The sequence below is a fragment of the Meles meles genome, chromosome 11, assembly GCF_922984935.1.
Source record: "Meles meles chromosome 11, mMelMel3.1 paternal haplotype, whole genome shotgun sequence".
In the NCBI taxonomy this organism is placed as follows: domain Eukaryota; kingdom Metazoa; phylum Chordata; class Mammalia; order Carnivora; family Mustelidae; genus Meles; species Meles meles.
In genome coordinates, this window is record NC_060076.1 from 66934915 (window position 1) to 66962655 (window position 27741).

The window sequence follows — 27741 nt, forward strand, 5'->3', positions numbered from 1 at the left end:
TACAAAAAGAAAAGCACAAAAAATAAAATCCCTTCTCGAAGTAAACTAACTTAATGTTGAAGCAATACATCACATGCGCACGCACATACACACACACACCCCCTCCGTACTTATCAAGTCTAGGGAAAAAACCCACATAATTAGAGATTAGAGAGGACAGAGTACTGACGACTACGATTTTGGTTAACATGATTAACAATGCTTGAAAAAATCTAAGAAACTAAAACAGTTTCTACCTTTCTTTTCTGTATAAGAGTATCAAATAAAAGTCAAAGATTAAGGTTATTCCTTAAATAGAGCCTCGTTAGGGTGTGGAGAAACTAGAACCCTCACGCATCACATAGGAATGTAATATAGTATAGTTTTTTGGAAAACAATCCAGCAGATTCTTAGTAAGTTACACATAAGTATACTGTGAAAGCCTCCCAGGTTCCTACCCATAGGAACTGACAACACACATCCACACAGAAACCTGGTGAGCCTTTATAGCAGTGTCATCCACAACAGCGCCCCACTGGTAACAACCCAAATATCAATCAACTGGTGAACAGACAGACACAATGTGGTATAGCCTTACAATGGAACACTACTCGGGAATTAAACAGAAACAAACCACTGGTACACGCTACAACACGGATGAACCCTGAAAATGGTATGGTATGCTAAGTGAAAGAAGGCAAACGCACTAGATCACATATTGTATGATTCCACTGATATGAAACATCCAGAAAAGGTCAATCTACGGAAAGAGAAAGAAGGTTATGGGTTGCCCACAGCTGCAGGGTGGGGTAAACAGGGAGTCACTGCTAATGGGTACCAAGGATCTTTCCAGGATGATGGAAACATTCTAAAACTAGATTCTGGAGATTACTGCACAGCTTGGCAAATTTATCAGAAACCAATGAATTGTACACTGGATTTTATACTCTATACGTTATACCTTACACAAGCTGTTAAAAACATACACATAACACACACATACACAGCTCCAGCTGAAGCCCTGGGCAGCTACGAGATGTTAAATCTGCATTTTGGTTGTCCCTCTTTCTTGACTTCAGACTGGAAAAAATGACATCATGCCATTAACATTATGAGAATGCAGAATTTTGCTATTCAATTTCCTCTTAAAGATAATAAAGGAGCATGGTGGGGGGGAGGCGCGCAGGGGGAGCAAATAAATCTGCTCTTTCCTCATTACGGAGTTCAAACCAGGTCACGGCCCTATTAGCCGGTAACCACGAGTAGCTTACTTATTACTGCACACTGCCGGTGGGGGCAGTGATGGGGCCTGGGAACGCAGAGTCCACTGCCCTATGAACATAGGACCTTTGTCATGGGCAAACCTAGGCCAGGCACTAGGCTAAGCATGCTAATGGACACTCTAAACACTCAAGCAGTAAGAAACCAGAGAAATGGTTGTATTCAGTAACACAAGCCACTTACTTCCCAAACCTCAAAGTTAGGTTTTATTTGCTAAAATTGGTATCAACTTAATCATTTTACATGATGAGAAACCTCAAGTCTTATAAACAGTCACACCATGTACAATGCCCTGAGATGACCTATCTAGCCTTCCCCTCCCATCTCCTACTGAGTCAACTGCTGCCAAGCACCTACTAAGTAAACTCCCTACTTTACTCATCTGGGCAGGGACTTACAGCCAGTGTGCTAGCTCTGCCTTGCAGACTCATGACGGATCCCTTCCCAGCAGGACAACGGACTGGATGGTCTCTGGCACTGTTCCTGGGTGCTGTGGGTAGACAGTGCCCATTGATGGAAGGGGCAGGATGACAAACATGGGGAACGGCCCTCTAGGACATGGGTCATGCAAGGAGTAAGAACAAGGACAAGCTAGTCAGTATCTGGAATTTTCTGACCACCCATAGCCAAGACTGCCCCTGCCATCTACTCACAAGAGGTCCCATCAGAAGCCACAGCACACGCACCAGGTCTAGAAGACAAAAATCTTAGGACCACCTTATATGTCCCCATACAAAAGTTTTCGAACAGGAAAAAAAATAGTAATAGTAAGTACGTGAAGTGATAAGAGGGCCAATCTGATAGAAACGGTATGCAATTATCTTCTGTTGAAGTTGGCAGGATAAAAATCCATCTTATGAAAAATGAAATGCTGTGGAAAACAGTAGAATGGGCAGGGAAACGGAAATGCTATATTTATCCTCCTCTCTCCCAGCACTCTTGAGTATTTCCTCTATTTTCAGAAGCAATAAAACTATTCTCCCTACCAGCATTCTCCCTGACTCAAGAGACGCACTGGCAGATACACTGGCCAACAAGCCCCAGCTGCCATGGTGGGCCCCCGCCCAACCCAGAATGGAGAAACACACCATCTTTGGGGCAGTCGGCACTCATACGGGGTCACACACACGTCTGCATACTGTTGCAGCTATCCGCTGAGAGGGTCCCTCCCTGGGCCTATGAAATCCTTCCAGTGGCTCTCACCACTCATGGAGAGCTATGGCACTGCCTGGGAGAAAACGGGGAGAATGTTCCAGCAACCTCCTCCTCAGGGGGGCCCACAGTGCCCCTTATCGTGAGCAAGCCTGCCACTGAACTGCTGCTCTCTGTCAACAGAGGTAAGAATATTCCAAGAATGCCAAGGACGAATGAGAAGGACCAGCAGTGTTTTCTCATGATTCATTCCCCTCGTTCCAAACCTACTTTATCACTCATTCTTTCATCTTTATTTAAAATAAACTTCACAGAGGAAAAGTAGGCATCAGGTGAGAAAAAGCAGCAACCTGTATAATCTGATAGAGCTCGCTGGCTAATACAACGTTTGACATGAAAATTATCCTACATAAAAAAATAATTTCTTTCCCATAAAAAATTCAAGCCTGTTCATAATTTAGAGGGCATGTGGAGTTTCAATCCTTAGCAATTAGGGAGCAAAGTCAGTCCACTGGGTTTTGTCCAATGACCCTTTTAACTACTTGAAAATGATGTCTGATTATCAAATAATGTGATGGCTTATCTATAAAAACTTCTTTCTAAAAAATATTGATTCTTGATTTACATAAGCAAGGACATTCTGAGAAGCCTTTTTAAATCATGCATAATACATTACTCATAGTTGAGACGAACACTGGGCCCATTTCTTCAGGGTCTAAGTGGGTTTCTATTAGTAAGTCTGCGCCTGGGGAAACTCACTATTCGGAGCCAGCTCTACATAAGAATAATAGTTATTGTGAACTCAGACCTCTATAGCAGCTGGGGGGCAGGGATATCTCAACACTTATTTCTGAACACTTCCTGGAATTCTACTGCACTCAGATACCAGCAAGAACTGTATTTCTGGCTGGCCAGACCTTCTGCCAACTGAGATGACTTTAATTAAGACCTCAACCCAAATTAACAGAACCACTACTGAGGACTTCAACTAAAACTTTCTTGGAGGAGCCTAATGGAAACTTCCAACAGAACCCCAGGTAGTATTTGCCTGGGGGAGAGCGGCCCCACGGAGCAAATTCCTGGGTCAGCTTAGAAGAGAGGTGCACCCTCTAGGCGTAGCAGAGACCTGTCACAGAAGTAACCGGGCTGCCTCCCTGGTCTTCAAGCTGGGGACACTCCAGCTGGCCCACAGACACCAGGCGGATATTCCAAACATGGCCATTCTTCTGCAGCTACATTTCTGGATCTATCCTATTGCTTCTCAGGGTGCCTTCTGTTCTCTTAGTACACCGCAGATGATAAATGACTTTCACCCATGACGACGATACCAGAGAAGCCCATCCCCGATAACATTAATAACTACTGTCAGTGAGCAACGATTCAGTGGCAGCTCCTTGCTAAATGCTTTATACTATTTTATAGATGAGGAAAACTGAGGCTTCCACAGACTAGTTTGTCCAAGGTGAAAAAAACAGTAAGGGATAAACATGGGATTTCCAGCTACCTGTCTATGATTTCCAGGTTGTGAAGGACAACAGCGGCGAGGGAATATGACGACACAGTATCAGTTCAATTCTAGGAGCACAGATGACCCACAGGCATCAGCTGCAGCCATCACCACAGTTCAGTGGAAAAAGAAGTTAACGGAAACCACACATGCTCTGGGAAAAAGAAAAAAAAAAGGGTCCATCCACAAAAGATTAACATTTTTCTTGCTAAGAAAACCAGAGTCAAAAAACTGCCTGGGAAATAAATGCTCTCAACACATGAACTGTTTCTACTGAGCTACTGTTCGAACAGCTACTTTATTTTAATTTTCAATTATTTTTCTAAAAAAAGATTTTTTTATTTATTAGAGAGAGAAAGAGTGAGTGGGAGGGGCAAAGGAAGAGAGAATCCCAAGCAGAATTCCCGCCGAATGTTGAGTCCAACGTGGGGCTCGATCTCACAACCCAGAGATTGTGACCTGAACCAAATCCAAGAGTCAGACGCTTAACTGAGCCATGCAGGCGCCCCAGTTTTCAATTATTTCTGATACTAAGATTTACTATAAAGAATGGTCTTAAAATAATGAGGAATTATTTCCAGATATGCTGGTAATAGTTTTTCACAGGAAAAAGTCCCACCAAGACTAGCATAGAGATAACTTCTTTATTCTTAACCCTCATGTAAATGATGTGCCTCACCCTCCTGATTATCGGAAGATCATTTTGAAGACAAGTAATTAGAATACTGAAGTTTACGTATATTTATAATACATCCCTTTCTCTTCTCTGTAACAGTGCATGATCACAAAATAGGTTTAACACAAAAAATGAAAAACTGAGAAATTATGAATACGTGTCCAAAATCTACAACAATCCCAGGATTATTTTACTCTCCTCTCCACCTGCTTTAAGAATCTGAACACAAGAGGAATCCTGCAGCAACAAGCCTGATTTCCTCTCTTCTGTTATCGTGAACTCCCACCAGGATTATCGCAGTTTTCAAAGACATGACTATGAAGTTCAGCAAAACCAAACAAAAAACCGTATCTTTCGTCTCCTGTTCCAGAGCCTGGTTTGCTCCACCTTCACTTTTTCCAACTGAACCTCTCCCTAGGATGGCTCATGATGACAATGACTTTGCATTATCCACAGGGCAGTTCTCTGAGAGCATGAGTCAGAGTCAGAGGCAAACAGCGCCAGCTCTGGAAATAGCGCCTGCAGCTTCCCTCTGAGATGGGAGACAGCTGTCACACCAGCAGGTCTCGGCCCCTCACCTCCCTGTTTGCAGGTCAAAGGCCGATGGAACAGGTAAAGGTGAGTGCACCTGCACACACCCACCCAAGTTGTACGTGCATGCCCCTACGACAAGAATCCTTTGTTGAAGGCAGTTTAGCGTCATTTAGATTTGTCTTACGATAATGTGGTGCTCTGAGATTGGGTAACGCTACAGCTAACCAAGCCAGTGACTTAATCTCTAATGAAGACAGGAGTAACATCCCGCGCCTTTTCTCCTACCCCTTTCACTCTGCTGGGGGCGGGGGAGGGGCCCGTCTGCAAGTCTAATGTAGCTCAGTAGCTACATTCCCTTTTCACCTGCTCATCTGGGGCACTATCCTTCTGTATCTTACCAGTTGTGTTACAGATAAAATACAAGCAGTTTTTTCCCTAAATCAGAATATTCCTACTCACTTCGCCCTGCCAACAGTACAGTGAGTTCTGGGAACTAAACCTTTCATAATCCCAAGTTCAGCATTAGTTTTATCAATACTGCTTTTGGGGGTGGAGGTGGTTTGATTTGAGCTGTAAACTATGAGCTGAGAGAGACTGAAGAAAAATGTGATTCTAGATGCGCAATACAGTAAGGTAGGAATACGTGTAAACATGGAAAGCAGCCTTGCATTTCAGAATAAATAACATAACCATAAAAGATACCTGCACAGGCTGAAGAAAAAGAATTTGTGGGTGTACCTTCGGTGCATTCCAAAATAAAATGACTAGTTACCTGGTCACACTCACATTGGATTGAAAAACTACCACCACCACATTTTCATGTTGCAATTGCTTGGACTGTGATAAGAATCACAAAAATTCAAATAATCTGTGCCTTGCAGGATTCACTAATTTAACATGGAAAGCAAAAGTTCACATCAACCCTTGTGGACACCCTAGCTGCCTCACCATGAAGTCTTACTCCGTGCTCGGAAACGACTGAGCCCTCAAAATCAGACACGGTCCATGCCCCACCAAAGCCTCCATCTACTAGGAAAAGGCCCTCACTCTGCACACGTTCCTAGGTGACAAGGGATGACCGTGGAGGGTCATCCCAAGTCTCCCAGACCTTCTTTCTGGGCCTCCCACAGGTGTCCCTGCCCTCCAACATAACAAAGACCAGGGTGACCCATTTCTCCTCACCTGGAACCCAAGGCTACTCTGCCTCCACCCTCTGTTTTGGGAGGAGCAGTTGAAAAGAGCCAAAAAAAAAAGGGGGGGGGGGGAGGTGGACAGACCTGGGCTCTGGTCCTAGGCCAGCTCTCCAGCCTGGGACCCGAAGCTCTTGGGGACTACATGTTCTCACGTGTAAGTGAATCGCTGGCCTTTGAGAAGCTGCAAGGTCTTCCCTGAGTCCAGCAGCTCTGTCCCATACAACTTCCCAAATAAAGCACTGAAGTGACACCAGAGTTGTTCAACTTTCCATGAGACATCTTCCCCCCTCATTTCCTCTCTTGCCATCCGGCACTCCTGAGTATTCAGGATTCAGGACCTCAAGCAGCTTTCTTAAACACCACAGCAACTAGCACACTCCGCCAGGTGCCTGACTGACAGCTCCAGCAGGTACTTTAGAAGCTCCCTGATCCCTGGGGCTAATAATACATTATATGTTAATAAAAATTTTTAAAAAAATTAAAAAATTAGAAGCTCCTTGGTGGTGGCAATTACATGTTCTGAAGTTCCCAACCTCTTAACTTCTTCCCATGTGCTGTGTGGCAGCATCAGACCAAGAGGAGATTTTCATAGATCTAAAAGCAATGTTCCCTTTATTATTTATTTATTTTTGAGAGGGAGGGAGAGTGCAAACACGGGGTGGTGGCAAGGGCCGGGGAAGAATCCTAAGCAGGCTCCACACTCAGTACAGAGCCGAACACGGGCCTCCACCTCACAACCCTGTGATCAGGACCTGCGTCGAAATCGAGAGTCAGGACGCTTAACTGACGAGATACCCAGGTGCTCCCCCATGTTCCCTTTAACATTTAGAAACTCAACATGACCAAGAATCATTTCAGAGAAAATAATCATTTCACAAACTACCTGTACTAGAATTCACTTTTTGTCCTGAAATAAATGTAACACTGTGACCCCGTCTAGTGAAAGGTAACAGAGGTAACTGGAACCTTTGCTTCAACTAGTCAGGCCCTGCAAAATGACCAGGGAGGCCGAGACGTGCCCCATATTAAGTGGTTTTCATTGGCTGGGTATTTGTATAAGCCCTACCAGCCTTCAAAGGAATTTCACATCAAACAGTTTGGCCTAAAGGTGCAAAGGCAATGACATTCTGAGAGTAAGAAAGGTAATGATCTAAAATGGAGCTTTGCGGGAGCCTGGGTGGCTCAGTGGGTTGAGCCTCTGCCTTCCGCTCAGGTCATGATCTCAGGTTTCTGCGATCGAGCCGCACATTGGGCTCTCTGCTCAGCCCCTCTCTCTCTGCCTGCCTTTCTGCCTACTTGTGGTGTCTCTCTCTCTCTGTCAAATAAATAAAATCTTTTATTAAATAAATAAATAAATAAAATAAAATAAAATGGAGCTTTGCTAGACTACAGTTTACAGCCAGAAGAGCACTTCTGAGAGTTTCCAGTCTGGACAAACTGAAGAAAGACGCCGATGAAATGCTACAGTACCTCTGAGAAGCAGGATGAGTCTTCTAGAGTAAGCCAGAAAATGGGGAATGTACAGAAACTTGTAAAAGTACTACTACTACATTTGCTGGCAACCAAAGAACAGGAAGAAACCATGGCTCAATTTTGTTTTTTAATTAGTAAATAAATTTAAGAATGTTTTCCTGTCTCAGGATCACAGAGAAGAAAACCCAATGACTGGTGTTACTGTCCACATCAGAAGGTAATCAGCCTTTCACAGGCACCAGAAGAGGTGCCATAAAATATATTAAAATATTTAGTACATGCCAGCTGTCTTAGATAAGTCACCTCACCTAACTCCCACAAAGCTCTGGTGAGGCAAGGATCTACCCCCCTCCTAAGGACGACAGACAGGTACTGGCTCAGTCAACAGGGACCACCCCCGAGGCAGACAGGCCTGTGTACCGCAGCTAAGGAGCACCTTTCCAAGACACTAGCCCATCTCCACAGAAAACAACTGGATTTCATCAGACCAAATTCCGAGAGGATAAGAATGGATCACTCAACAAAGATCAAAAGACAACCACACCGAACAAGACTATGAGGACAAAGAGGCGTCTGAGTCACAGGGAGCCAGGAGTTGGAACAAAAACAGGCTGCTCTATTTCCAACTGATGCGTGAGGACTCTAGGCTCATGACTCATTTGGGAATCTTGGGCGAGACATTTAGAATTTCCAGTAACTGCTCCACTGCCTTCCGATCTATAAAATGGAGGACAAAAGCCCATTAGGGGATACAGATACTTTCAGATCCTCACAAGAAATAAAAGCAATTATGTGGAGAAAGCACAGTTCAAGTCCCATGAAAATGGCTAAAATAAAGAAGTCTGACAATTCCAAGTGCTGACAAAGAGACAGAGGAACTGGGAACCGTAGGCACCACTGGTAGAAATGTAACATGCTGCAGCCACTTTGGAAAACAGCTGAGCAGTTTCTTGGAAAGTTAAACATACCCCTACCCTATGGCCAAGCCATGCCAGGCCTGGTTTTCTACCCAAGAGAAATATGTCCGCATGAAGGCAGTTAAACACTAGTTATAGTAAGGCAAAACTGCAAAAACTCCAAACATCTGCTAACCTGCTAACAGAAAAACAAAACGCAGCACATCCCCACAATGGAACACTACCTTGTCACAAAAAGGAACAAACACTGGGAGGTGCAATACTGCTGAACCTCGAAACAGGGTGATAAATCAAAGCAGCCAAGTGCAAAAGATTAAAGTGTGTATGATTTCATTTATAGGAAATTTCCAGAAAAGGCAAAACTCTAAAGACAGAAAGCATATTAGTAGTTGTCTGGGGCTTAGGGGTAGGGGATGGGGATTGACCTCAAATGGACACAAGGGAACTTTCTGGTGATGGAAATGTTCTAAAATTGGACTGTGGCGATGGCTGTACAACTGTGTGTCTTAAAACTCGAGAAACTGGATATGGGTGCATTTCATGGCATAGAAAAGACATAGTACATAAAACTTGGTACAGCTACTACAAGAGAGAATCAGAACCACTATCTTCTGTTGTGTGTGGGAGCACTAAGCGACCTTTACCATTACTGTTAGGAATTACTGTTATAGCTGTGCCTTTAACACTGAAAACTAAAGGTCCTGTAGCTGATAATTAAGGAGAAAAACTCAGAAATCAAATTGTGCATGAACACAACCCAGAGCTGTGACTGGCTTCTCTTACAGTTTCTTCCTGCTATTCCTCCTTGATAGAGATCATGAATTTTTCTTGGACACGAAATGAAAACTGCCACAGAAAATCAACTCTATGGTTTTCAGTTACAAACAAGGCCACATAAAATGACAACTGTTGCCTTTTCTATGAAAAGATCTTTTCCTACTTTACCCGGTTTGATATTAATTAAAGCAAATCAGTTTGTTTTCCTGCTTCATCTACATGAAGTCTGCATCTTCTCATACCTATGATTTAGAATTTAACACTCTGAAAAACAAACATTTCTTGATTGACAAGAGATGTAAAATGTTAAAAGGATTTGAGTACGTGCTTAATGCCATTCTGTAGTGCACCTGGTGCATCGATTTGTGCTCACCAGCAGAAAGATAAAAAGGGTGTACAATTATTTTTTAATAACTTTTTTCTAAAAAACGGAGGTCATGCTAGATCTGTGGTGCTGAGAATAAATGGGATGCTTTTTGAGTGACAACATTCCAAAATCACAAAAGGAATCTGAAGGGCTCCAGAACTTGCAGTCACCATCCCTAATTCTGAAACATTCTCATTTCTCCTTTTGCCTTAAAACCAAATGTTTAGGGAAGGGGAAAAACCCAAAACTTAATGCAAATCAAAGGGGAAAAAACAGTGAAAGAGGCTGAAAACAGAGGTAGCTTGGTAGCCGGAACTCGCTGCAGGCCTCTGACTGCACAAGAGCCAAAAGGAAATACTGATTTCCTGGTTTCAGTATATGCTCATGAAGACAATCAGAATTTTGAGAATTGAAATGATGGTATCCTCAATTCTACAAAATAACAACAGTTGACTAAGCTGGAATATTTGCATCCTGAAATCATCCTGGAGAAGACTTATGGAGAATGCAAGCCCACAGTGAGAGGATTCCCTTTCCTTACAGAGATCCAAGATGCTCTGTATACACACCTGTTGGACCACTGACAGAGGCTGGATTCAGTTCTGTTTCCTACTCTATACAGTTTTTTACATTCAACTGTGAACTGTTTCAGGACTATTTTCCACTCATTTCTGTACTCTGTACTCCTTATTCAGGGCTTTGTATGTTTGTGGATATGCAGTGAAGTTAATAAATAAATTGTTCAAATAAATACAGAATTTAATACAGAATGTGTTATACTTGGAATTGTAGGCAGTATTGTATTTCTAGCCTTGGGTTTTCAAATCATCCTGAGTTGTGTCAGCAGAATTTCTATGATAGGTTCCAGCCTTACATGCAAAACATGGATGAATTTATTTTAAAAAATCACATATGCAAATAAAGACACTCACATTATTTACATGTATGTCAGTCAAACCCTTATCTGTGCTTACAAATCAGGTAAAAGCATTAAAATGGACTCAGTTAATTCAGTTACCCAATTTCCCACCATAACTTCCAGGCTGCATGTGTAAAGGGTTGTTTTATCCAAACAAGGCCCAGGCATGGAAACTCGAGTCCAGGGTGGCCTCTGGTAAAATGCATCATATACTCATGTCCTTAGTTTATGCCATACTGGTTTGAATTTACTTATCACATGCTGCTTTGTAAATGATCTTTGATATGTGTGTGTTTTATCTCCCATGGCCAGAAATGACATCTCCTGTTTCTCTGGTATTTTCCAGCAGCTTCTTACACAGGTCTTATGTATAACAAATCCAAGAAGACATGCTGGCTGATTAGAACTGACTTGGGTTTTCAGCTTTCATTATCTGAAAAACAGAGTCCTTTAATTTTTTTCCTGTGTATTGTTCTGTGCACAAACCATGATCACGTAAACCTAGTTTTTTGTGGGAATGTAACTTATTTTGGGCAAGAGTGTATGAAGAATAAAATGGAGAAGGAGTTTTCTATGTGAGAGACTTTCAGAAGCACCACTGCTTTTAGGCCAGTAGTTCCCACGCATGGGCACAGAAAGCCTGTTTACCACATGGAATCAGCGGGCGTTTATATACCGCTAAGATGTAGACAAAAGACTTCAGAGGACCCACTTCAGATTTCTCACAAATATAAAGCCAAGTCAAATCCAAATGCCCATAAAACAAAGTACTCTAAATTTTAAAGTTCCTAACAACACAGGACTTTGAAGACTAGTAAGGAAATAAAATAAATTTAAAGCACTTTATACACAGTATCCTAGCTGGTTTTCAAATCCACTCTCTTGAGGTTACCATTATTCTCCATTTTACAAATGAGGAAAATAAAGTTCAAAAGCCAGTTGACAACTGGGCAAACTAAGCCACGATGAGACATATTCAAGGAACATTTCTGGACTTTAAAGAAAAAAAAAATCTGGGTGTCCAGGAGCAAAGACCAGGTTGCTCTGAGGGAAAGAAATGAGACCAATGGAAAGACAATGGAGTAACAAACTCAAGATATTTAAATAAAGAAAACATGAATCAAGAATTTTATATCTAGATGAACTGACCTTCATGGAGAAAGAGCACAAACTTAAAAACATGCAAAAACTCAGGGAATACAGTTGCCCCCATGCTCTTCCTGAATCCCTGAAGATCAGTTGTATGAGAGTGGCTGATGAACATTATCGATTTACTTGCAGAATTAAAATTACGTGATTTTATAAAGCAAATGGTAGTTAGTATATAATGTCTACATGCTGGGGTGCCTGGGTGGTTCAGTGGTTTAAAGCCTCTGCCTTTAACTCAGGTCATGATCCCAGCGTCCTGGGTCCTGGGCTCTCTGCTCAGCAGGGAGCCTGCTTCCTCCTCTCTCTCTGCCTGCCTCTGCCTCCTTGTGATCTCGGTCAAATAAATAAATAAAATCTTTTAAAAAAATAATGTCTACATGCTGTGACATCATACATCTAACACAACTACCAAAAAAGGAAGGAAATGGGAAGAACATATAAATAAGACAGTTTACTGACCATGTTAAAGGTATTTATTTGGAAGCAAAAGATCTATTTCATGTCATATGATAAAAAATAGAGGAGGAGCAAGAAAAGGTTAATACCTAACTTCACTATTGCTCACAGCGAGAAAGCAAAACACAAGAGGAGAAAAAAAAAGTGAAGAGAGACCAAAATGTATTATTATGTCAAAGTAACCATTAGAACAAAAATCCAAGCCATCTAAATAGAAAAAAATGGACAAAAGAAAAAAATATATCATAAAACTGTATGAAAGAATCAAGACCAAACACACTCATTAATTTTATAATTACTGTACATTGGCTTAACTGGCCTATTAAATGAAAGGATTTTCAGATGAAAGCTAAAGTGACAAACTCAAGAAGCACACAATTAGGTGGCAGAGTTGGGACCAGGATCAGGCCTTCCTGGCTCTGAGCTCTCTTTACAGGAGGGATGAACAAGATGACCATGGCAACTAGGACAGCTCTACCAAATGTGCTTTCATGAAAACTTCTGTCATCAAAGAACAAAATAAATAAAAGCTGGACCGTTACAACTTCTTAAACACGTAACAGCCAGGTATGACTTAATAAGGTAAGTGCCATGAGTGGGATTGATTCACCTAACTCATTCGACAACTACTTTTCGAGGCTGTGTGTGATCAGGTCCTTCTCTAAGTGCTAGAGATACGAGGCTTAAGCGTCCTTTTTGCTGTATGCAGATACCCAGAAATAACAAACGAAATACAGGTTGGGTATACTTTAAGGTATAGTGCCTGACTCCTAAAAGAGAAGATGAATGGAAATGGTAACAGGCCCTCAACTATACTGACAACGGTAGGTGCTACTAAAATAATGCATCTCATTAGTGCCAGATGATACCAGGCACAGAGTAGAAGTCATTAAAATGCCTCAGATGAGAATAATTGCCAAGTAAAGCATTCTAGCACAGGAACGTAACTAATGCTTCCTATAAAAGTAACTAAAAAGTCATGAAATTGTTCTCTGCCCGCCTCCTCTTTCCAGCCAAACTCGTGTTTTATATTAAAATGGCTTTCATCTTTCATGGCAGAGAAGAGCTGATGGCTGCTGGCATCGAATCTGCTAAAATCAACAACAGTGTAATTATCTGCACACTTTCAAGTGTTTTCAAAATACTCGCCGGGTGGGATTTTCCTCATTTAGAAATGTTAGCTTTATGCTGGTGGTCTAGGGCTGTCAATGGCTTGGGTTAAAAAAAATTTTTTTTTAAATCTTGCCCAAAGCATTCTTTTCTGCAGCAATTATTTGACTTGTTTAGACCTCACCTACTGTCAGAGCTTCTAGTCCCGTCAACGACACCCTCACGGCATACTACCGGTCTGCGGTACCACTTTAAGGGCGCATTTACATGAGCGGATACATGCAAAGCACTTAGAACAGTGCCTGACACATGACAAGTGTCAGCTATTATTTTATTAATAGTTCCATTCACAGATTCTTTTTAAAATATGTGAATAAGTGCGTGAGGGTAAGTGGATGACTATACTTTAATTCTCTGAGTTGTGCTAGTCGAAAATGGAAGGGATTTCAGTACACTTGGAATTCTTAGAATATTTTATATTAACGGCGAACTCTTAAGAAAATAAATCTACGGAACAAATGAAAACTTAATGGTATAAAATCACATAGATCAGACTTCCTTCCTGAGGCTACCAAAAATACAAATTTATCAGCAATTCTTCCTTGGTTCCTTGGTCCAGCTTTTAAAAAAAAAGGAGGGGGCAGAAGAAGCCAAGATCTTTTGAGACCGGATCTAACTTGAGACCTGGGTACAGAGAATTTGATAAATTATGTATTTGCTAGAGATTTACAGGGGAAAAAAGGGAGACCCACAAATAAGAACCAGTTCTAAATATTGCAGCAATAAAATAACGAATTGCATATTAACAGCACTGTAATTACTCTTTTTGTTTGGTTTCTTTGTAATTACTTTTAATAAATTACTCTGCCTCTCCCCATCACTCAAGTAAGTTGTCATCCAAAGGCACAATCAGTACAACACAGGACACAAAGCCATTCACAGATAGGGAAGGCGGCTGGTGCCTCAAGAGCAGTGACTCATTAGAACCCATAAAGCTTTTCTATAGAGATCAAGTATCAATGAAGCTATTGTAAGCGATTACAGCTATATAAATGTAGACTAGTTATGAATTCTCACAGGGCAAGAGCATTTTCGAAAAGAAGCAAGAGCACCAATGCCTGGGAAACCACTCAACACCAAAGCTGCCTCAGTTGGATAAGAGTGGCTGCCTCTTATGGCAGCCTTCCATTCTGCTGAATGTGGGATAGATCCTATAAAGTGAAGGGACCCTTGGTTCAGCCCTCTCTAAATTCATCTTGTGCCATTTTGCCAAGCTTTGTATCCTGACGGCTCCAGAGTCAAGCCTAACACCATGACCGTCTGCTGTTACAGGTCCAAGTAAGAGCCAGATAATTTTTATTAGTCTTAAGTCGTTTTCCAGAAATCATAAACTTAATATAAAACAGATCTTTGTCACAAAAGACAAACAGCAGTAAAGCACTTTGTTAAATAGTTTAAAATTTGTACCTACCTTTAACATGTTGAACATTTCAATATTAGAATTGCAGTAAAAGCATTTTCTTCAAACGTATAAACATTTAAAAGCAGCAATAAATGTGGCAAAATGCATAAACCAAATTGGGTTTTATACACAATTTTTAAATCCGCAAATAATTATTCATACTAAGATGATCACTGCAGTTCAGAATCAAACGAATGGAAAAAGCAAATGAAATAAAAGTGAGAGAAAATGCTTCAGAATCTAGGAAGCATATTATCTCAAAGAAAACAGTGCCCTCGTTTGTTTTCTCCAAGACTCAGAAAGCAGAATTTATCCTTTGGCTCCAACTGAAATGGCCATTAAATATGATATGAAGTCCACATTTTCACAACCTTCTTTCTAGATCTTTATGTTTCGCTTGATATTTCAAGGAAAACTTGACCAAATTTTTAACAATTTAGTGCTCTCAAACACTGTTTTTCAGGTTCCAGCAGGAAAGAACAATTAGGTTACTTTAAGGGATGTTTGTTAGAAACCATTTGCACCTCACCTAGTGTTGCTTATAGCTAATCGTAACACAGGCCAGACACCCATCCTCGCCAAAACCACTAGGTTGGAAACTAACACACGTAGGGACAGCCTGTTAATAGTAATAGCCAACCTTGTTATTATTGAATTTTCAGTGTTTTGGAAGTTTGCCAATGCATACTCGTGACATCATCATATGTACTTGATGATGACCAGAAATTAGTATCTTAAAATTTATTCTCCATACATTATCACCTATGCTTCAAATGGAATTTTAGGTGCTGCTTCTGAATCTCAAAATTGGCATTTTCTTCTTCTAAAGGAATCATACGCCATTCATATATTTCCCTCAATACACAATTTGTTCTTTATACTACAGTATTATTAACCCTTAAAATAAAAAATAAGATTTAAAAACTTCGTATTTTATGTATATTTATAAAAATGTATTATCCCTTAACCTTTGAATGTGATGGATAATTTGCATTTATCTTCGAGTAGTTAAAGATAAAAGCAGAAAAAAAATTATGTTCCTCTTCTAAAACCAACAGCCACTCAACAACATCTAATAACATTAGTTTTAAAAACACACGCTATACAATTCGCTGTTGCCACCACCATTGTTTCACTGTCCCTTGCAGAGCAGGCCCATCCATTCCCCCCTGGCCATTGTGTAGCTGTTCACGTTCTCCTTGCCTTTTCTGTCGCACAAGTTATTCAAACTAAACGAAAGGAATGTGAAACACTTACGAAGAAAGACTATCAGAATATAAGGAGAAAACACCTGAGGACCAGAGGCAAAAGAGAGGTGAGTTTTGTCATCTGAAATGAAAGAAACAGAGACCAATAGGAAGGAACTAAGTCGCAGCACTGGAAAGGGGGCATAGATGTGAAGAGAAAAATAAAATGAAAGTAAATGTCAGAGAAGACAAAAGATGCGCCAGGCAGACCGATGTAGCTTCAGGAAGAGCAGAGCTGAAAACCTGTAAGCACGGCTACCTGATGGGTGGAGGGGTGGGAATGACTTGCACAGTAAGCAGAAGAGCCTGGAAGGGCCAGGAGAACATTTTAAATCACTTCGCCGCGTGGTACCTCTAACTCACGCCAGTTTACTTTATTTCATTATTCGTTATTTTAACCCACAACTGAGAACAGGGTAAGTTTGTTTTGCTTCCCCTTCTGAGTTCACTGAAAAACTTAACTCATAGATCAGCCTGTACTGACCACTTAGCACCTTCATGATTTTCTTTAAGGGGAAAACAAATACCTCCTGTAAGATCACATTCACTACCTCTAATTCCTCGCCCCGTTGCCCGCTTCCAGACTCTGGCCTCGCACCGCTGTTCTGTTTTCCTTCCTCGGGCAGCTCAGACGACTCTGCTTTCCACAAGTCAGTAAATACTGGAGGAAAAATGTTCCAACCCTCCCACAGTTAAACACAGACTAGTTAACCAAGTTCAGTCATCTGGGCTGAATCCTGCATGAGCCTGAGAGATGTAAACAGAGACTGGAGGGATGAAGGGCAGTGTGCGGGAGAAGTGGGGCAAAGAAAACAAAGTAGGCAAATAAAGGCAAGGGGCAGACTTAAAATTAGGCCTACGAGAAATGACTAAACTCATTTTCTTATTTTACAGTAAAAGAAAATGAACAAAAGCGAAAATATCGCAGTTTTATTTCAGTGATGTTAAAAAAAAAAGATAGTGGATGCGTTAAAAAGGAGAAATTGACTAATCTGCTTCTACTTGTGCTGTAGCAGACATTTAAATACATTTATGAAACTCAACAGTGAATTTAAACTATTGAGATTCCTACTAATAACAGGTTCAAATCGTAGCAAAAGGTTAACAAATGACCTCGGTTTAATTACTCATTACCACACAGAATTCGATCTGTACTTCGGAATAGACACTCGGGCAATCAGGGGACAGCACCTCGGCCGCCAGCTGCAGGGTGGCTTCTGTGCCTTTCAGAACTTGCTCTAATGCCCTTGGTCACTGATCACACTCCCTTTCACCCTGCCCTTGAAAATATTGCATGCTTTGCCTCAGAGAGCTCCAAACCCTCTTCTGGGTGCAAGAGAGGCAAAACAGGGGGCAAAGGGCTTGGCCGCTGGGCAGAGCCAGGAAGAAAGACTGGACACGTTGATAATTAATATTCTCTGATCCAACTCTGAAATATCCTATCTTCCGGCCCTCTCCACCTCCTCCCTCAAAGCTAGTCAGCTTTAAGCTTCACTCCTTGAAAGGAAGTTCAGCTCGTTGGTCCCAACCTACTTTATTTCTGTATCCTCTTTAAAACTGCTGCCCACATTTTCTAAGAAGAAAAGCCAAACGTGCACCCTACTCAGAAGCTCTCATACACAGCCTCTATCGAGAAGAAAGGCTCAGCAAAGAACTCATTTTCTTGGGAGGTGAACTCCTCAAGTGCCCTCCTTCTCATTCTCAGAAGGCAATGCTCAGATCGTGGGTGTCACACATGCGGTTCCTTCAAGTTCAGATGATGAGTGATGGTACCTAGTAATCCACAAAGGTAATGGCTTCCCTTCATTCACGCGTGACATATTGTGCATCTGGGTAACCATCCTTTTTGGCTTAAAAAAATAAGAGCCAGAAAATATTCTTTTGAAATAGTAAGCAAGCCATAAAACTTTTCCCTTCTTTGGACATTTTATGATCTCATTCATCACCTCACGGACATTTTTTTAGTATATGTGCTGCCGAAGCGAGCACTCACGGACATTTTTTAAAACACCTGGAGCATGAAAGTTAAACAAACACAACCTACCATGGCATGCCGATGTATGGTCAGAAAACTCAAGTCTATTCAAAATGAAACTGTTTTCTATTACTGTTTAACTCAAGTGACAGATATGACTCTGTTTAAAAAGGTAGGGCTAGGGTACCGCTTTTCATGCACTGACTGTCTCCCTACAAATAACCAGGATCCTAGGCCAGTTCTTTTCCCAATTCTCTTAGAAGCTGCCCTTGGTATCCTTATGTGCACTCTGAAACTTTGGAATCACCTTCATTATGATGTGCTTTGTGCACATTCTCGGACGCTGCAATGCCCATACTAAGGCAACACATCAGAGAAGTTGGCAGCAATGCTATCAGCAAGAATTTGGCTTCAGAATCAGGAGTGATTCATCATACATTCTAGCAGCAGAAAAACAACACACATCTATTTTAATCCTTTGGTGCTATCAAGAATCAAAAAAACAGTACAGTAATGAAGTAAATGCAACAAAAATCATACCTGCTGTAACAGTGGTAAAACATTATTCAGAAAACAACACACGACTTACCTTATTTCAGAATATTTATTACAATGACAAATCAAGTTTTAATTTAACACAATTTCAGGAGAAAATAGGTAATCCAAACGGTCTGTGAAGTAACATACTGAAATTCTAAATTTAGAAAAACAAATTCCTCATTCGCTTTACAGTAAATAAAACCCCTCCTAGTGTTTCAAAAGAAATCCATTTCTTTCATCTCCCTCCATTTTTTTAAGATTACTCTAAAGTCTAAAGGCTAAATGAGTAAGTATGCCACTGTATCTATCACAACCAGAGAAACCTGATATTGGGGCAATATATTCAGAACCCCCCCTTTTTAGAGGTACCTTAACAACTGCCATTACAACTACCAAGGGGTCTAATAATGGAATCCGCTTATGCTCTATTTAATGGGTATGAAACAGATCTCCACCCCGAGTCATTCTCTTACTTCCTGAGAATATAGTATATCCACGATTATTAACATTATCCACCAATATTTCCGTATAACCACCCACGTTTATTTACAGCTTACTGTACACCGAATTAAAACTTAAAAAATGCTACTCTATTGTTACCACCAAGTCCTCAGGGGCGGACGGGGAGATTTCTCAAGAACTCCACCCAGTGCTCTCTTTCGGGGACCCTACCTTTTCAAACACTTCTTCAGCCTTTCTTCGTTTCCGTTTTCGGGGTCTCCGGTTCACTCGAATCCATTTCTCGACCTGAAGTTCAAAAACCACAGAGCAATTTAAACACGACGACGAGTCGTGAGGGCCGTCCCTCTGCGTGAGAAAGAAACGATCGACGGCCTCGCGACGCTGCTTCCAGGGCTTCACCTGGGGAAGCCACAAGCACCTTCCGGGCCCGCCGAGCTGCCTCAGCGCCGGGGGCCCAAGAGACGCGCGCGTGTGCAGCGCGCCGAGGCCGTGACCTTCGCCCCGGCCGCTCCCTCTGGTCACGGGCCCGGTCGGCCACCCCCGCGCCGGTGCGCGCCGGAGCCCCCAAACGGGGCCATCTTACCCACCGCTGTCGCGCGTCGGCGCCGCAGGGAGTCCGTGAAGGGGATGCGGCGCCGGACCCACCGCCCCAGGGAAGGAGGGAGGCGAGCGCAGGGAGCGCGCCTCCCGCACTCACCTCGGCGCTCACTTGCCGCGCGAGCCCGCACTCCGCCCGGGCCTGGCGCTCCCTCTGCAGCGGCTGCGGGGGAAAGGGAAAGAGTCAAGTTTACCCGGGGAGCCATCCCAGCCTCCCTCCCCCGCGCCCCACCAGCTCGGCGCGCTGACCCACTACCTCGCCCGCGGAAGGTGAGGGTGGGAGCGAAGGCCCCGCCGCCCGCGCCCAGCCAGCGACCGCTGCCCGGCCGGCCAGCCAGAGAGCAGCGGGCGCGCGGAGCCCGCAACACCTAAGGCGCAGCGCGGGCGGCAGGGCGGCGCGGGGCCGGGGCGGCGGCGCGGGCGGAGGGCGGGCGCTGGGGCGGGGGCGGGGCCTGCCTTAAAGGTATAGGCGGCTGCTCCGTCCTCCCCGCAGGTCGCCCCCGCCCCCGCCCCTGCCGCGCGCCGGCTATTTTATTGTTCTCTTTACGAACGTCTTTCTTCCCATCTCTCCGCGTCCCGCCCGCGCCCGCGCTCCCGCGCCCTCCTACGCGCGGATCGACCTGGGCGCGCACGCCTTACCTTTCCAGCCCTCACCCCGTCCGCGGGCTCCTGGGGACCCGCGCAAGGGTTTCTCCGCCACTGTGCCATCAAGAGCGTGGCCCGGCCGCAGGCGACAGGGCTTAGCTGGAGAAGCGTCCCCACCCCCGTGGCCAGCCGAACTCCCTCCTCGGGTCAGAAACCTAAGTGTCCAGATGGCCTTCGCGGAGCGGAAAGGAACTTTCCTAGTGGATTTTTTTTTTTTTCCCCCGGGAATGGATTAGACGCCATTAAGTAAACGATTTCCAGTGGCCCCTCCGGACTCCGGGGCGGTGGCAGGTGACCTCCCGGGGGAGAAACCCAGAGCGCGTAAAAGGCGCACGGTCCGCGCCTTGACGGTGCCTGTGCGCTCTAAGCTCCATAGGCGCCGCACGCGCCCTGCCCGCGGACCCCCACAGCGACTGGGGAGAATTTAAAAGGCGACACTCTGTCTTCCTAATTAGGGAGATAGTTTCCACTTAGTTTGTAAAAGTCTGCCATGCTCCAAATTTTTCCTCAGACACCACTTCTGCCCATCCGCAAGAGAAGCTGGCTGAACCAGAATGGGGGTGAGCGCTTGGGGAGAAGAGTCGGGTCGCACTCGCGTTTGTTGATCTTGACCATCCCTTTAACTTTATCGCATTTCTTTAAAGAAAATCTGTCTTGCCCTCTCTTTATTGCTACTCCATCCTTCTTTCAAGATCAAAAGCTTTAGATCAAAGCCAAGATCAAACTCACTACTTTAAATAGAAGCAACTTTGCCACGGAGTATTTTACACAAAGAGGAGCTTCTTAATGGAGACATCAGAGTGGAAAACTTGATTTTATCCCTTCATCCCATATTCATAACTGGACTACTTAAAATTACATTGATGATGCACTTACAGGTTCTAAAATAAACAACAGGTCTGCTCAAATGGGGAATTCTTCACTTAAGCTTTTGTGTTTCCAGGAATACAAAAAAAAAAAAAGGTAACTTATAGAGTTAGATAGGCATATTAGCCATTTTGTATTATTATTAGCTAAGGACTATGAAATGCATGCTCATTTGCTAAAGATTTTTCAAAGTGGTATCAAATCTTCTTATATATAATGTACAACTATCATATACAATTTTTGCACTGCAAAACAAATGCATAAAAGTAGTTAATGCCTTGCACATCTCCAGTGCACATACAGAGCTAGGTAAAAGTTAAAATTATTAAGTGGATTATGTAATTGAAGAGCTGTTTACTTTCAAATGAAAATAAAACTCCGAACTGTTTGAGCTTTCCTGCTGCTAATAACAGTTCCAGATAGAAATCTATCACTGATAGACACTTCCCTTTACCCACTAGACTTTTCTTCCTTCGGAATTCACCACCCCTAAGAACTCTGATAAAAACCTTCCAATACTCATGTACCAAAACAGCACCCTGCTTAAATAGACCTTCCTTAAGTATCTTTTTTGTTGACTTAACAATTTTTTAACATGTAGCCTAAAAATAAAAAATAAAATAACAACAACCCAGTAGTGGGAATAGGAAACTATTGAAAATTAATCATATACAGACTTCTATGAAAATATGTTCTTACAGATGGATAGTATTTGAAGGCTTGTTTTCCACTGTAATTCTCATCTGATTGTAGTCTCAAATACACACACACAAGCACACACACACACACACACACACACGCACACGATTATTCTTCACACTAAAAATCCCATTAAGTCACTGAAAAGATCTTTGGAATTGAGACCCGGGAACCCTGTCTTGCTGCCAATGACAGTCTCCTTTCTTCCTACGCTGTAGCTCATGGAGAACCTAATGCTTTCTGGCAGAAGCTGAGCAAAGGAAAGAATCCTACTGTCACTCTACTACTGTGTGTAGGTAATAAAGCTATGGTCCACTCTAATTTCCTCCTAACTCCTCTCCTTTGTACTCCTGCACCTTCACGCCCACTCCCACAATCCACCCTCCACTGAGAAGCCAGAATATATAATATTTTGAAAGGTATTTCAAATGATATCACTTTGCTTTACCAAGAATGCACTTTCTCTTCTCTGCCTAGCTGGCTCCTACTTATTCTCTAGTTCTGGCCTTGAACATCTCTAGAAAGGTCTTCCCTTACTCCCCATTCCAAATTATTTCACCCCCACTATTCCTTCGAATAGCATCCTGTTTATTTCTTCTAAATTGCTTACATTTTAGAGCTATTAAAAATTATTTTTAATTATGAGATTTTATTTTTTAGAGCAGATAACAAAAATTTATACAAAAAGCACAGAGTTCCCATATGCCAACATAACACACAGTTTCCTCTATTACTAACATCTTCCATTAGGGTAGTATGTTTGTTGCAATTTAGGAACCAATATTTGATACATCATTATTAAACAAAGCCCATGGTTTACAGCAGGGTTCACTCTGTGTTGTACAGTTCTATTACACCTTTTTTTTTATTATTATTAATTTGTTGAATGTTTGTCTCCCCAGCTGGACTTTAAAGTCCAGGAAGAAAGAGATCCTGTCTCTTTAGTTCTTGATTTTTGTCAGGTCAGTTAAAATACTGCTGGCACATAGTAGATGCTAAATAAATGTGAACTAAGTAAATGGAAGCTATAAGAACAAATGACTGAATGAATAGCACATGAAATTTCAAGGGGTAGAATCTCAAGATGAAGATCTAATTAACTCCTATTTGTTTCTCCACTAAAATACCTTATTTTGTAAAGAGCAAAAAAAAATGTGTTTTTTGTTGTTTTTGTTGTTGTTTTTAAGAAAGAGATTATGGGACATCGGTTACATTGCCAGGGTACTTCTGAAATGACCTCTTTTAAAAAAAAAAGTAAAAATAAAAATAGAAATGAGAAATAAAGATTAATTCCCTCTTACATTAATCATGAAAATTGTATTCCAAAATGCAGTGCTAGGAGCTGAGTGATCTAGAATGAAATAGTAACACATTTCAAAACTATTGGAAAGATATATTTTTTAAAGATTTTGTTAATTTTTTTGAGAGTGAGAGAAAGAGTACACAAGCAGGAAGAACAGCAGAGGAACAGAGAGAGAAGCAGGCTCCCCACTGAGCAGGGAACCTGACTCAGGGCTGGATCCTGGGCACCACGATCATGACCTGAGCCAAAGGCAAACACTTAAGTAACTAAGCTACCCGCATGCTCTATTTATCAGGAAAATATTAATCATTTTTATTATGTTCAATATAACCTCCACACATTTCTCCTTTTGCCTGTCTAAATCTCTCTTTCTTCATGGGGTGGCCCCAATAAAGGTAGGGTGTAGAAAAACTGGAGGAAGAGTACTTATTTAAAATTGGAATTCTGGGGGTGCCTGGGTGGCTGAGTCAGTTAAACATCTGACTCTTGATTTAGGCTCAGGTCATGACCTCAGGGTGGTGAGATCCAAACCCCCAAACCCAACCAGCTGGGCTCTGTGCTGGGTGTGGAACTTGCTTGAGATTCTCAAACTCTTCCTCTCCTACTGTCCCCTCCCCAACAGAATGCATGCACACTTTCTCTCTCCCACTCTCTTTCTTTAAAAAAGTAATAAAAAAAAATTGGAATTCTGTAGCCAGGGATGGATACTCTAATAACTATCTTTAAGAAAGTGGTAAAAGCACTTTAAAGTTATCTTTTAAAAACAGATGTTTTCTATTTGAATTATGTTTTAAAAAATGTTTCGAGATGCAAGTTTTGAAAGGAAGTTGCTTTAAGAAACTTTCTTGTCAATGCAACTTATAATAGCTGAAGACACCAGAGGCTGAGGAAAACGCCATTGCTTTAGAATAAAAGCATTATTTAATCTAGTGGCTGGATATTACTTTTAGAAAGAAAACCTTTTTCTTTCTTCTCCTTCTCCTTCTCCTTCTTCTTCTTCTTGTCAAGAGGAAATGACTCTTTTCATGGGAATATGGTAGTGGTATCGATTTCATATTGTTAATATGGACACATGCTTCTGCTTCATGGTGAGCTACAATCCAGAGGAATGAGAAGCAGCAGCACGCCTTCCTAGTCACCCAGAAAGCTGAAAGGGCAGACAAGGGGAGCCCTTTAATTAGTCCAAACAGCATCGGATGGCAAATTACACTCCCCCAGGCACAGGAGAGGAAAAACTATCTGCTATAAGAAGTCAGAAGATCTTTTAATACCAAACATTATAGAGAAGTCCAGAAGCTTTTGCTTGTTTCAGAAGGGCTCTATAGCCAACATATATTGAGGGTAAATTAAAAAGTAAGCACCTATACAAAACCGGAAATAAAATCAAGATTAGTTTAAGTTTCAAATAATAACAAGGAAATAATCCTGATTAGGGTCAAAGTTCTCAAATGTCTAGGCCTTTATATTTTGTTCTACCCTTTCAGAAGATAACATTCCTTTATGATATCTTTGATTTTAGAAAAATTATCACTTCTATTATTGACTATTTTGTGTCTGTGTTAGAATAAATGCCTAATTCTTCTTTCTCAAGAGGATGTTGGCCCTGCTAAATGGAGCCCTTGGTGGAATCCTTATAAAGCATAGTATTCAAAAAAGGAAATCCTTCCTACATTTGTTCTGCCCTGAACTGGCTAAGAGAACCTCTTCCTCTCAGGCATCATAACCCCAAACTCACTGTTATTCAGAAACTTTTGTAGAGCCTGCCTGAGGGAACATGCTCAGTTCTTCCATTTCTAGATCCCCTCTGAGAATCTGAGGAAGGCTTAGCTATCAGCTTTTGGCTCCCTGGACACCTACAATCACAAACAGTCCCCTACTCCCTTCCCACACATGCATCAACTGTCAGGAGGTTTACAGACTTTCCTGACTACCCAAACCCCTGCCCTAGATACTCTAAGATTCTCTTGATAGTGCAGACCACCATACCGCTGGCACAGGATGACGTCTTACTGGTGCTCTGTGAAATTCCTTTTATCACATTATGTTCTGGTAAGAAGCCATCAACCTTTATTGAGGTGCATTATAAGAAACAGTCCCATAAAACCCATCCCAGTGTTTACCGTAAGGATAGTTTCAGAGGATTGTTTATTACATTAAACAGTAATTTTCTGAGAGGCCCCACAGGGAGCCTGGTATCAACATCAGGAATAGGGGGACTCAGGCACCTGGTTTATTTTACCTCATGAACATTGCAAACTGATCCCTTTTCCCTCTTCTAGAAAATGCTGTGCCCCTACATTAAACCAAGCATAAGAACTTCAAGGGGTGCATATTGTATGACAATTTAATTCCTGGCACCATCTTATTTTCCTACTATTATTTTCACATTGCTTTGTTTTTTTATATTTTAATTTATTTTTATCACGCTCTATCTTGCTTTAGAAGCTGTCTTAACTCCCTTTTGGGCAAGGAAGAGTATGAATAAATAAAAATATTCTGGGTTTATTTTTTCTTTCTTTAACTTTCTTTTTCTTTTTGGGGGAGAGGAAGGGGCTCTGATAAAATGTCACGGTTCTAATATTTCTCTCCATTAAAAACACTTAGAAGTGAAGCACAAAAGGTAAGGATGTATGATTATGCCCTACTTATAAAATTCAAGGGAAAAAACTGTTGCAAAACAAAACAAAAGTAGGGGCGCCTGGGTGGCTCAGTGGGTTAAATCCTCTGCCTTCCGCTCAGGTCATGATCCCAGGGTCCTGGGATCGAGCCTTGCATAGGGCTCTCTGCTCAGCAGGGAGCCTGCTTCCTTCTCTCTCTCTCTCTGCCTACTTGTGATAACTCTGTCTGTCAAATAAATAAATAAAATCTTAAAAAAAAAAGTAAATACAATATTATACAAACTTGGTGCTAAACTACGATAAAAAATGTTAACCAACCAAGTATTTTACTTCTTTTGATATCAAAACCAGAGGAAATAGGTTTTGACCTCGGGAACAAGAATGTAAACTAGAGACAGGTTAGTCACTTAACAAGCATACTGAGAGCTTAGTGCAAAACAGAGCACTAGACTTTGTGAACACAGATGAGTAAGTCACCATCCCTGTCCTTAGGACACTCGTGTGACCAGGCAGTAAGCTGGCATAGTATAAGGAGCACACGGGCAGCATGCTGAGTTTGAATCTGGGCTCGGCCATATATTAGTCATGTGATCTCTCTATGCCTCCTTTCTTAGAGAGCTGCGAAGATCCAGGCACATGCAATGTGCTTACGAGGCGACGCAGTTGTTATTTATCAAATTCTAGAAGCAATGCAACATCCTAGAAACTGGAGGGCAGTGAGCTTAAGACATAAAAAGTACCCACCTGCTATGTGTATCAGAGACATGGGACCTCAGAAGTGGAAGAAAGAAGCAGAGTCGCCAATTCTGCAAGGTCTGAGTGGTCCGCTAAGGGCTTCCACACACAGACCACACTGTTTGTTTCTCACACTGTCCCATTTTCAGGATGAAGAAACTGAGTCTCAGGGAATTTTCATTTTTTTATTTGTTTGTTACAAATCTTTTTAAGAATCTTAACAAAATCTTTTAAAGATTTTGTTACGTAATCTCTACACCCAATATTGGGCTCAAACTCACAGGCCCAAGATCAAAAGTCAAATGCTCTACTGACTGAGTCAGCCAGGTCCCCCAAATTTACATTTCTTTAGTACTTAGTGTTCGGTGCCCCTTCGATCTCCAGGCTGGAAGTGCAGTACTCTTTTTATTCCAGCGTGAGAGCTTAGGGAACATCTAGCATGACTGTCTCACTTTAAAATAGTTGCTTGTTAATGTGGATCAGATCAACCTCAGATCAAAACACAACCCATAAAATATTATCCCATACCATAAAAGTCTATTGCAACAGCCATTTCAGAAAACAGATATTGTATACCCCCTTCAGCACCTGTATGACTGCAATTCTTTACAGGAGCTTAACATTCATGGACATTCTGACCTTAGTTTCACAGGTGAAATACAAAGTTATGTAGGGGCGGCATTAAATCAGAGGGTCCCCTGACTGCTTATTAGAATCACCAGGAGGGTTTATAGATCCCATTAACCAGGTGGCAATCCAGATCACTGAAATTCCCGTCCCGAGAGTGGGACCCTGCATCAGTCCTTTTTAAAGCGTTTCCCACCCCCATCCCTCCCCCAGTGATTCCACTGTGCTGCCAGTGTTGAGAACCACTGGTTTAGATCATTTTAATGATGACCCATCTCTCACAAGTTACTATTAAGACATTCCAGATGTTTGGGAGACATCTAAATTTCAAGGTCAATGCCACAGAGGACAGCCATCTATTAAGTTCTATTTCAATAAGTCTCTGAGTAAACAACAGACACAATGCTGGGCAGAATGGGCTGCTGGCCTGACTCAAGCTAGCAATTCCTATAGCTTACACTTAGGGATAAACTT

At 42.0% G+C, this 27741-nt stretch overlaps 1 protein-coding gene across 13 annotated transcripts in view; it reads right to left on the reverse strand.

Annotated features, from left to right (window-relative positions):
- LOC123952764 (aminopeptidase O (putative)) overlaps window positions 1-27741 on the reverse strand; it is a 337543-nt gene that overhangs the window by 55904 nt on the left and 253898 nt on the right. For 12 of the 13 annotated variants that reach the window (XR_006820710.1, XR_006820712.1, XR_006820711.1 and 9 more), the window contains exons 12-13: window positions 19874-19936; window positions 19387-19461 (exon numbers count right to left, since the gene is read on the reverse strand). Coding sequence is in view for 2 of the 13 variants with exons in the window: in XM_046022214.1 (XP_045878170.1) it covers window positions 19387-19461; window positions 19874-19936 (138 nt within the window). In the remaining 11 variants the exon portion in view is untranslated. Of the gene's footprint in view, window positions 1-3916; window positions 4074-19386; window positions 19462-19873; window positions 19937-27741 lie in introns of all 13 variants that reach the window. The other variant, XR_006820720.1, reaches the window with a different exon arrangement.